This window comes from Panulirus ornatus, chromosome 24, assembly GCF_036320965.1.
Source record: "Panulirus ornatus isolate Po-2019 chromosome 24, ASM3632096v1, whole genome shotgun sequence".
In the NCBI taxonomy this organism is placed as follows: Eukaryota; Metazoa; Arthropoda; class Malacostraca; order Decapoda; family Palinuridae; genus Panulirus; species Panulirus ornatus.
In genome coordinates, this window is record NC_092247.1 from 16,560,394 (window position 1) to 16,572,996 (window position 12,603).

At 39.7% G+C, this 12,603-nt stretch overlaps 1 protein-coding gene across 2 annotated transcripts in view; it reads left to right on the top strand.

Moving 5' to 3' along the window:
• LOC139757124 (uncharacterized) overlaps positions 1-12,603 on the top strand; it is a 459,373-nt gene that overhangs the window by 322,164 nt on the left and 124,606 nt on the right. For both annotated transcript variants that reach the window (XM_071677224.1, XM_071677223.1), the window contains one exon: positions 5,013-5,225. In XM_071677224.1, the coding sequence (XP_071533325.1) occupies positions 5,013-5,225 (213 nt within the window). The remainder of the gene's footprint in view (positions 1-5,012; positions 5,226-12,603) is intronic.

Consider the following 12,603-nt stretch of genomic DNA (forward strand, 5'->3'; position numbering starts at 1 on the left):
TGTCTATGTTGGTGGGTTGGGCCATTCTTTCGTCTGTTTCCTTGCACTACCTCGCTAATGCGGGAGACAGCGACAATTTATGATGAAAATATAAAATAGCTTTAAGTGTTAGATACCCTTTTCATGACAAAAAGTACTGAATAAACATTAGTGTCTAGTGCTTTATAAATTCCACAAAATCAGTCAATCTTGAAGAGCATTGAAATACTTTAATAAAGACTCTGAAAGAGTTTGATCCATATAAGACTCATGGTCTTGATGAGATTTTTCCATATGTGATGAACATGTGTGCTGATGTGATTGATAAGCTGCTTGAAGTGTTATTCAAGATTTCACTGTAGAAAAGTTAAGTGCCAGGGGAATGCAAAAGAGTTAAAGTCATAAGTAATCTCTAAAAAGGGAGACCGGGAGGATGCTCTGAAGTGTACACTTGCATCTGGTGAGTGTGGTCTCAAAAGTAATGAAAAAGATAGTCAGAAAGCCAACCAGTGACTACTTTGTAAAGAAGAAACTACTAAGAGACAGCATGGTTTCAGGGAAAGATCATGTTTAACGTTAGTTCCATTTTAGACAAAAGATAAGGCTGGGTGTGTTATTTATATCTAGACTGCCACAAAGAATGTAAAACTTACCACATACTGGGTTGATTAAGAAGCTGGACTTCAGGCAGAAATAAAGGGGAGGCTGTAATAATGGATAGATTTTCTTATTGGACAGAAATAAGATATGCATTTCAGGAAGCCTTTTTTTGCAGCAAGTTGTGGTCACTAGTAGCATGCCACAGGGGGTCTGTTCTGGAACCATTGAGTTTCTTTATCTATGTAATTGACTTGTAAGAAAGACAGGACTCTTCCCTGAATGTATTTGCAAATGATACCAAGGTCATGAGGGAAATGAAAATTGAAGAGGATTGCATCCATCTACAATGAGGCTTAGACAAACTTCAAAGTTGATCTGATATTTGGTTAATGAAACTCAGCTCATGTAAATGTAAAGTATTGAGGATGGAAAGTCTTGATATGAATATTAGCTGCCTAATATTATTAGAATAGCATTCAAATGTATGGATAAGGAATTATTCAGCAAGGTATTCCCAATCCTGCTATATGCCAGAGCTAGAATATGCTTCTCTAGTTTAGTCACCTCACTTCAAGAAGCATGAAGAATTAATTGAGAGGGATCTGGAGGGCAACAAAAATGTTATCAGAATTAAAGATACAGAATTAAAGGAAAAGGATACAGGCTTTAGATTTACTCAGCATGGAAGACAGAAGAATGAGGGATGATCTGATCACAACCTTTTAGTTTTAAACCAGTTTGATGAAGTTAACAGTGATCAGTTCTTTGAAAGATGCAAAAATAGAACAACCAAAGACCATAATGTGAAATTAAGCAATAGATTTGTTAGAAAAATTATATAGGATTCTTGTATTTACAGTAAAAGAGTATTGGATGAATGAAAGAAACTGAATTATGAAATTGTTAATGCAAACAGTATATAGATGATTAAAAAGGTGCTTGATAGTAGAGAGATTTCAATAGATGGGAGCCCCATTAGTGTAGAACTTTCTCCCTGTATAGTACAAATGGGCCATTACAAATAGGTAATAGGTAAGTATACATACAGAATCTGCAAATGAAACACACAATCTTCATAGAAACCAGTTTTTTATTCAGGGATCTTCATAGGAACCAGTTTTTTATTCAGTACCCTTCTGAGAAAAAAAAAAGTATTACTGGATCTACATTTGCTTTATATCTGTATCAAAACTCAGGACTAAGATGTCTGTTGTACTGAGCTTCTGCCAGTCTTTATAATTAGATGAAAGAACAGTCATTATAGACCTAAAGGATTTTTACTGGCACATTTGGACTCATCCCAGAATGTGAGACTTGTTCTGGTGTTCATTTAGACCCTTCTTGACATTTCAATTAGTACCCTTCATGTTGTGCTTAGTCTTCATAGTTCTTGCATGACAAGTATCTTTTCTGCTTCACAAGAAAAGGCTTTGATTTTTTGTTTCTCTACAAAGTTTTTCACTTAATAACCACACGAGGTATTACCTGTCATACTTTGGTATATACTTATGGTATCCCTTTTTTAAAGCAGGTTTTATTGTCATCTAAGAAGTCTCCCTTTTACCTAGTCAGGTTTCACTCATACTGGTTCTTTCTTTATCTTTGGGAATGAACACTTAGATGACATAACGTGCCTATTAGTGGTTCCTATGAGAGGTGTCATGGCATCAGCTAGAGCACTTTTTTTCAGAGATTTCAGTGGCACAACTTAGTATCATGTTTTGGTGAGACTGTAGTTAGAAAAAGGTAACTATTTATATAAACAAACCACTTTGTCTTTGGTTTCCAAAATCTTTAGTGGTGTTTCTCCAAGAACTTCTCATTGTTCTAGGCTGTGGCACAGATATGAGGTTCTGCAAGGGCCTTTGAAATGGGTAGTTCTTTCTACATCCTTGATTCAAGTAAATGTGAACATTTGGTGGGAGGAACAAATATCCTTGCATGTCATCTTGAAGAAGCTTTGGGCTCATCCTTCCTCTTCTCCTAGCATGTCTTGATTTTTAGCAGTGGTATTCAGTTTTTCACTGGCAGCTTAGTGCTTAATGATGAAGACTTATGCAGATTCCTCACTGGAAAAAGAAAAAAAAATCAAGAAATGTGCACTCTAATTGTTCTTTCATTGATGTTAGCTCTTTTGGTAGGTCTCCTTGCCACAAAGGCTAATGCCGTTCCGCTAAACTATGTTTTTTTCAAAATGGAGCTGTATCACAGATACCCTAATCATGAATTGAAATTGTTGAAAGCAAATTTATCTCTTCCCTTCAACAGTTTTATGGGCATTCTTTTTCATATTTAATTTGTTGTGGGATTTGGTGACTCTGTAGTGCAAATTGGTCGAGACAATCTTGGTTTCAGAAGTCTTTTGATCTTGATTCTCCTTGCATGACATCTCAGACTTTATTAGACCACCTGATCTTGACTCAGGAGCCTAATGTTGAAACTCTGGACTTTGCAGTTTACACATCATAGTTGTTGTTTGACTTCAATTAGTCTTGAGATTTAAGGAGCATTGAAGTGATCTCCACAATTTTGAATTTTTCTACTCAAGATATATATTTTGGAGCATCTTTTCTTGAAAATTCAGGTTCTTCTGAATGTCATAAATTCTATGCTGAGTCTTTTCAAGCATTTTCATGATTAACTCAAGGGTATTAATTTCTTTGGTGGATCTTTGATATACTTCTTGTAAGACCTAAATTTGGTAGGTTTCTTTGCTCTGTTTATTAAGGGTTGTCTCCCTTCTGCAATGTAACAAGATTATTAAGTCATGATTTTGTAAAACAAGATTTTTCATTGACATTATAGCACCTCAGTGATTCATCATCATACTCTCTTTAAATAGCTTTTAGGTTAAAAGAAGAGTTTTAGAGTTACAGTGCAATTTCTAGACATGAGAATTGTTCCTTATGGCAGTGAAATCTCAGATTGATGGAGTTCACCATGGATTCTAAGAAAGCATCATCTGGTATTCAGGAGTCTTGAAACTTCTCCCAGTAAGGAGCATCTCTTTTAAGACAAAGATTCTTATTTTGTGAGACCAGTTTGTATGCATGCCACGTCATACGTTCAGGAAGTTAGCATCCACTATTGGCCTTTCTTTAGCCATGGCATACTATATCTGTCAATGATACCCTACTCTAGCTGTTGGGGGTCAGTCTGGTATGGTCCTTGGGTTGCCACTGATGGAATAGAAGAACCCTTGTGTGTCAAAGATTATGCAAAGAGTAATGATTTTGCTTTATTTGTTCTCTTGAAAACAAGTATGTCTCTGTCCCATTTTCTCTAGTTCGCTATGTTGTCATAACTTTTGGGATGAAGTGACATCCGCATTTGGGATGGTTCTAGCTCTGTATGCTTACTTGACAGAGTTGAGTTGAAAACAATCTGACTTATAAACTGTTCCAGGGTAGCTTCCAAACTTGACCACCTTGCCCTATGCCACATGGTTGGTTCACTTACCTGCTTCTATAGGTATTACTTTGTTTTTTTCTCCCAAGAACTGGCTGTTTGTATGCCCCCACCACTAGTTAGACCATGCACTATTTGTCAAGCTGCTGCATCACATGATTATTGTGTGGCCATAGGCACCTCAAGGGTGGGCCATTTTGATACCTTTTTCTTTCCATACTCGTCAAAGCTTTGGAACTCTATCTTGTGTTTTTTCCAATAACTATGGCCTGACACATTTCAAAAAACAGGTCTTCACTTTCTCCAAAATTCGTAGATACTTTCCCTTTTCTTTCTTTATCCATTTCATAATTCTCTTTATATTTCAATTAAGGCACAGCCTTGATGTTGCCTTTTGTCTGGGACTGGAGTCTTATAAAAGAAAAAGTTTGAAGTATGAAAATTCTCTGGAACAGTGTTTCACAAGCATTTTTTCATACTTCATGTTCCCTCCTTTCCCTTTCCCTCTATTAGAAAAAAAAAGAAATGATCACTACAGGGTTGATGTCTGTGTTCTGAGAATTCTAAGGCAGGTCAGTATTGATGGCTGGGGACCATGATGTCATCGTTGAGTGGGGTTATTGACTGGTTAGAGAAAGATGCTTATTGCCTAAAAGGTGGTTAACAAGGGGTGAGAGGCATTTAACTTAGCATGAGGAGCTGAGGTTTCTAACCCACAGAGATCCAAGATATCTCATGTTTTGCAGGACACCACCCTGAAGAGAAAATGTTTTTCATACTTCATATTATACGTGTTTAGTAAAGTGAACTTATGCAATTTCATATGTTTTATAAGATTTTAAACTGTAGTCCTTAAGATCTTTTCTGCTTTTAAATGCTTATATTTGTTTTATGAGAATTTTGAAATACTGTGGATTGATACATTATAATTCAACTTGAAAGTAAGTGTAAAAATGTTTTGAAGATTTTGTACTCAGTATTCAATGAAAAAAGACTGTCATGATATCTTTGAATTTATACCTTAGAGACAAGCTTGAGGAGCAGTCTCGTGAATTAGAACGCTTGAGAAAACAACTGTCTGCCAAAGAAGACATGGAACGTCGCCAGATTGATGCTGTGTGCCAATTAAACCTAACTAACCAGCGCTTAGAGCAGATGGTGAAAGATGCAAATGCAGAAAATGCTGAGCTGGAAGGCAAGATGGAAGCTTTAAAAAGTGCCCTGGATACCGCATATAGGTGGGTTGTTGAAGTTTCTTAAAAAATTTGATTATGACTATGTTGTTGTTTACTGGATGAATTCATTTTGTTGATATGTAGGCTAGATGGTAATAAAACTTTTTCTTTCAGCCATCTTCCTTGTGCTGATGGTTACCTTCTAATGATGATTGCCTCCACTAGGGCACTGTTCTTTCTCTTAGCTATACAAGCTCATTGGTGATGCAGACGGTCTATAGTGTCTTTCTGGTGGCCTAAATGTCATACACAGTTGACCTCCTGTACTTGAGAAGGGGGGGGGGAAGAGAAAGAAGTTCATGTGAAGCAAACCTCTTAGATTTCTATGAGGGAGTGAGCTTTGCCATAAACAAAAGGGAAGTTGGGTTCATTAATTGTGTCTGGATTACCAGAGAGCATTTGACTGTGCACTGCATGGGAGGCTAAATAAGCAAGTGGATCACTAGGCAAGAGTAAGGGGGAAACTCATTTGATAGGTAGAAGAATATCAAAATGGAAGGGAACAAAAGATGCTTGTCAGGGACTTGGGATTTAAAAAATGTCCAATCTTGTCGCCAGAGTTCCACCTTGGGACAGTAGTCAAGGAAACTAACTCTCTGCTAGCAAATAGGGGTTGGTTGCTAAGATTGGTACCTGGCTAGTGATAGGTTATATGGGTTTGATTGAGTAAGGAATGAAAGGATAAGAGAGATGTACGATAATGAAAAGAGTGTGGTTGAAAGAGCAGAAGAGGGTGTGTTGAATTGGTTTGGACATATGAGAGAATGAGTGAGGAAAGGTTGACAAAGAGGATATTTGTGTTAGAAGTGGAGGGTACATGGAGAAGCAGGAGACAAAATTGTAGGTGGAAGGATGGAGTGAAAAAGATTTTGAGTGATTGGGGCCTGAACATACAGAGGGTGAAAGGCGTGAAAGGAATAGAGTGAATTGGAATGATGTGGTACACCGGGGTTGATGTACTGTCAATAGACTGAACTAGGGCAAGAAAAGCATCTGTGGTTAACCATGGAAAGGTCTGTGGGGCCTGGATGTGAAAAGGGAGCTGTGGTTTCTGTTCGGTACACATGACAGCGAGAGACTGAGTGTAAATGAATGTGGCCTTTTTGTCTTTATCTGGCACTACCACACTGGAAAGTGGGGAGGGGGTGATGCTGTTTCCTGTGTGGTGCAATGGTGACGGGAATGGATGAAGGCAGCAAGTATGAATATGTGCATGTGTATACATGCATATGTCTGTGTATGTATATGTATGTAAACATTGAAATGGATATATATGTATATGTGCATGTATGGGCATTTATGCATACATATATCCCTTGGGATAGGGGAGAAAGAGTATTTCCTGCACATTCCCTGCATGTCATAGAAGGCGACTAAAGGGGACGGGAGCGGTGGGCTAGAAACCCTCCTTTCCTTGTATTTTAACTTTCTAAAAGGGGAAACAGAAGAAGTAGTCAGCCGGGGAGTGCTCATCCTCCTCGAAGGCTCAGATTGGGATGTCTAAATGTCTGTGGATGTAACCAAGATGAGAAAAAAGGAGAGATAGGTTGTATGTTTGTGGAAAGGAACCTGGATGTTTTGGCTCTGAGTGAAACGAAGCTAAAGGGTAAAGGGGAAGAGTGGTCTTGGAGTGTTTTGGGAGTAATGTCAGGAGTTGGTGAGAGGACTAGAGCAAAGGAAGGAGTAGCACTACTCCTGAAACAGGAGTGGTGGGAGTATGTGATAGAGTGTAAGAAAGTAAACTCTAGATTGATATGGGTAAAACTGAAAGTGGATGGAGAGAGATGGGTGATTATTGGTGCATATGCACTTGGGCTCAAGAAGAAAGATCATGAGAGGCAAGTGTTTTGGGAGCAGCTGAGTGACTGTGTTTGCAGTTTTGATGCACGAGACCAGGTTATAGTGATGGGTGATTTGAATGCAAAGATGAGTAATGTGGCAGTTGAGGGAATTATTGGTGTACATGGGGTGTTCAGTGTTGTAAATGTAAGTGGTGAAGAGCTTGTAGATTTATGTGCTGAAAAAAGACTGGTGATTGAGAATGCTTGGTTTAAAAAGAGAGATATACATAAGTATACGTATGTAAGTAGGAGAGATGGCCAGAGAGCATTATTGGATTATTTGTTAATTGATAGGTGCTTGAAAGAGAAACTTTTGGATGGTAATGTGTTGAGAGGTGCAACTGGAGGGAAGTCTGATCATTATCTTGTGGAGGTGAGGGTGAAGATTTGTAGAGCTTTTCAGAAAAGAAGAGAGTATGTTTGGGTGAAGAGAGTGGTGAGAGTAGGTGAGCTTGGGAAGGAGACTTGTGTGAGGAAGTACCAGGAGAGTCTGAGTGCAGAATGGAAAAAGGTGAGAGCAAGGGACGTAAGGGGAGTGGGGGAGGAATGGGATGTATTTACTGAAGCAGTGATGGCTTGTGGAAAAGATGCTTGTGGCATGAGAAGTGTAGGAGGTGGGTAGATTAGAAAGGGCAGTGAGTGGTGGGATGAAGAAGTAAGATTGTTAGTGAAAGAGAAGAGAGGCATTTTTGCAAGGAAATAATGCAAATGGCTGGGAGATGTATAAAAGAAAAAGGCAGGAGGTCAAGAGAAAGGTGCAAGAGGTGAAAAAGAGGGCATATGAGAGTTGGGGTGAGAGAGTATCATTAAATTTTAGGGAGAATAAAAAGATGTTTTGGAAGGAGGGAAATAAAGTGCATAAGACAAGAGAACAAATGGGAACATCAGTGAAGAGGGCTAATGGGGAGGTAATAACAAGTAGTGGTGATGTGAGAAGGAGATGGGGTGAGTATTTTGAAGGTCTGTTAAATGTGTTAGATGATAATGTAGCAGATATAGTATATAGATATAGATATAGATATAGTATTTTGATCGGGGAGGTGTGCAAAGTGAGAGGGTCAGGGAGAATGATTTGGTAAACAGAGAAGAGTTAATAAATGCTTTGTGAAAGATGAAAGCCGGCAAAGCAGCTGGTTTGGATGGTATTGCTGTGGAATTTATTAAAAAAGGAGGTAACTGTGTTGTTGACTGGTTGGTAAGGATATTTAATCTATGCATTACTCATGATGAAGTGCCTGAGGATTGGTGGAATACATGTATAGTGCTGTTGTACAAAGGCAAAGGGGATAAAAGTGAGTGCTCAAATTACAGAGGTATAAGTTTTTTGAGTATTCCTGGGAAACTATATGGGAGGGTATTAATTGAGAGGGTGAAAGCATGTACAGAGCATGAGATTAGGGAAGAGCAGTATGGTTTTAGAAGTGGTAGACGATGTGTGGATCAGGTGTTTGCTTTGAAGAATGTATGTGAGAAATACTTAGAAAACAAATTGATTTGTATGTAGCATTTATGGATCTAGAGAAAGCATATGATAGAGTTGATAGAAATGCTCTTTGGAAGGTATTAAGAGTATATGGTGTGGGAGGCAAGTTGCTAGAAGCAGTGAAAGGTTTTTATTGAGAATGTAAGGCATGTGTACGTGTAGGAAGAGAGGAAAGTGATTGGTTCTCAGTGAATGTTGGTTTGCGGCAGGGATGCATGATGTCTCCATGGTTGTTTAATTTGTTTATGGATGAGGTTGTTAGGGAGGTGAATGCATGGGTTTTGGAGAGAGGGGCAAGTATGCAGTCTGTTGTGGATGAGAGGGCTTGGGAAGTGAGTCAGTTGTTGTTCCCTGATGATACAGCGCTGGTGGCTGATTCTAGTGAGAAACTGCAGTTTGGTAATGTGTGTGAAAGAAGAAAGCTGAGTAAATGTGAACAAGAGCAAGGTTATTGGGTACAGTAGGGTTGAGGGACAAGTAAATTGGGAGGTAAGTTTGAATGGAGAAAAACTGGAGAAAGTGAAGTGTTTTAGATATCTGGGAGTGGATTTGGCAGCGAATGGACCCATGGAAGCAGAAGTGAGTCACAGAGTGGGGGAGGGGTTGAAAGTTCTGGGAGCTTTGAAAAATGTCTGGAAGGCAAGAATATTATCTCGGAAAGCAAAAATGGGCATGTTTGAAGGAATAGTGGTTCCAACAATGTTAAATGGTTGCGAGGTGTGGGCTATAGATAGGGTTGTGTGGAGGTGGGTGGATGTGTTGGAAATGAGATGTTTGAGGACAATATGTGGTGTGAAGTGGTTTGATCAAGTAAGTAATGAAAGGGTAAGAGAGTATTTTATTATTTTATTATACTTTGTCACTGTCTCCCGCATTAGGAAGGTAGCGCTAGGAAACAGACAAAAGAATGGCCCAATCCACCTACATACATATGTATATACATAAATGTCCACACACACACATATACATACCTATACATTTCAGTGTATACATATATATATACATACAAAGACATGTACATATACACACAGGTACATAATTCATACTTGCTGCCATTATTCATTCCTGTTGCCAACCCGCCACACACGAAATGACAACCCCCTCCCCTGCATTCATGTGAGGTAGTGCTAGGAAAAGACAACAAAGGCCACATTTGTTCACACTCAGTCTCTAGCTGTCATGTATAATGCACTGAAACCACAGCTCCCTTTCCACGTCCAGGCCCCACAAAAGTTTCCATGATTTACCTCAGATGCTTCACATGCTCTGGTTCAATCCACTGACAGCACATCGACCCCTGGTATACCACGTCGTTCCAATTCACTCTCTTCCTCTCATGCCTTTCACCCTCCTGCATGTTCAGGCCCTGATTGCTCAAAATCTTTTTCACTCCATCTTTCCACCTCCAATTTGGTCTCCAACTTCTCCTTGTTCCCTCCACCTCTGACACATATATCCTCTGTCACTCTTTCCTCACTCATTCTCTCCATGTGACCAAATCATTTCAGCACACCCTCTTCTGCTCTCTCAACCACACTCTTTTTATTACCACACATCTCTCTTTCCCTTTCATTACTTACTCAATGAAACCACCTCATACCACATATTGTCCTCAGACATCTCATTTCCAACACATCCACCCTCCTCCACACAACTCTATCTATAGCCCACGCCTCACAACCATATAACATTATTAGCACCACTATTCCTTCAAACATACCCATTTTTTGCTGTCCTAGATAATGTTCTCGCCTTCCACACATTTTTCAATGCTCCCAGAACTTTCACCCCCTCCCCCACCTTATGATTTACTTCTGCTTCCATGGTTCTATCCACTGCCCAATCCACTCCCAGATATCTAAAACACTTCACTTCCTCCAGTTTTTCTCCATTCAAACTTACTTCCCAATTGACTTGTCCCTCAACCTTATTGTACCTAATAACCTTGCTCTTATTCACATTTACTCTCAGCTTTCTTCCTTCACACACTTTACCAAGCTCAGTCACCAGCTTCTGCAGTTTCTCACCCGAATCAGCCACCATTGCTGTATCATCAGCAAACAACAACTGACTCACTTCCCAAGCCCTCTCATCCACAAGAGACAGCATACTTGCCCCTCTTTCCAAAAGTCTTGCATTCACCTCCCTAACAACCCCATCCATAAACAAATTAAACAACCATGGAGACATGGTGCACTCCTTCTGCAAACCGACATTCACTGAAAACCAATCACTTTCCTCTCTTCGTACTCGTACACATGCCTTACATCCTCAGTAAAAACTTTTCACTGTTTCTAGCAACTTGCCTCCCACACCATATACTCTTAATACCTTCCATAGAGCATCACTATCAACTCTTATCATATGCCTTCTCTAGATCCATAAATGCTACACATTCTTCAATGGAAACACTTGATCCACGCATCCTCTACCTTTTCTGAAACCACACTGCTCTTCCCCAATCTGATGCTCTGTACATGTTTTAACCCTCTCAATCAATACCCTCCCATATAATTTCCCAGGAATCCTCAACAAACTCATACCTCTTTAATTTGAACACTCACCTTCCCTTTGCCTTTGTATAATAGCACTATACATGCATTCTGCCAATCCTCAGGCACCTCACCATGAATTATACATACATTAGATATCCTTACCAACCAGTCAACAACACAGTTACCCCTTTTTTAATAAATTCCACTGCAATACTATCCAAACCCAATTCCTTGTCGGCTTTCATCTTCCACAGAGAGATATGTTTGGTAATAAAAAGAGTGTGGTTGAGGGAGCAGAAGAGGGTGTATTGAAATGGTTTGGTCACATGGAGAGGATGAGTGAGGAAAGATTGACACAAAGGATATATGTGTCAGAGGTGGAGGGAATGAGAAGTGAGAGACCAAATTGGAGGTGGAAGGATGGAGTGAAAAAGATTTTGATTGATCGGGGCCTGAACATGCATGAAGGTGAAAGGCGTTCAAGGAATAGAGTGAATTGGAATGATGTGATATACTGGGGTTAACGTGCTGTCAATGGATTAAACCAGGTCATATGAAGCGTCTGTGGTAAACCATGGAAAGTTTTGTGGGGCCTGGATGTGGAAAGGGAGCAGTGGTTTCGGTGCATTATACATGACAGCTAGAGACTGATTGTGAACGAATGTGGCCTTTGTTGTCTTTTCCTAGTGCTACCTCACACGCGTGTGGGGGGAAGGTGTTGTCATTTCATGTGTGGCAGGTTATTGACGGGAAAGAGTAAAGGCAGCAAGTATGAATTATGTACTTGTGTATATATGTATGTGTTTTTGTATGCATATATATATATATATATATATATATATATATATATATATATATATATATATATATATATATACATATATATATATCTTTTTTTTTTTTTTATACTTTGTCGCTGTCTCCCGCATTTGCGAGGTAGCGCAAGGAAACAGACGAAAGAAATGGCCCAACCCCCCCCCCCATACACATGTATATACATACGTCCACACACGCAAATATACATACCTACACAGCTTTCCATGGTTTACCCCAGACGCTTCACATGCCTTGATTCAATCCACTGACAGCACGTCAACCCCGGTATACCACATCGCTCCAATTCACTCTATTCCTTGCCCTCCTTTCACCCTCCTGCATGTTCAGGCCCCGATCACACAAAATCTTTTTCACTCCATCTTTCCACCTCCAATTTGGTCTCCCTCTTCTCCTTGCTCCCTCCACCTCCGACACATATATCCTCTTGGTCAATCTTTCCTCACTCATCCTCTCCATGTGCCCAAACCACTTCAAAACACCCTCTTCTGCTCTCTCAACCACGCTCTTTGTATTTCCACACATCTCTCTCACCCTTACGTTACTCACTCGATCAAACCACCTCACACCACACACTGTCCTCAAACATCTCATTTCCAGCACATCCATCCTCCTGCGCACAACTCTATCCATAGCCCACGCCTCGCAACCATACAACATTGTTGGAACCACTATTCCTTCAAACATACCCATTTTTGCTTTCCGAGACAATGTTCTCGACTTCCACA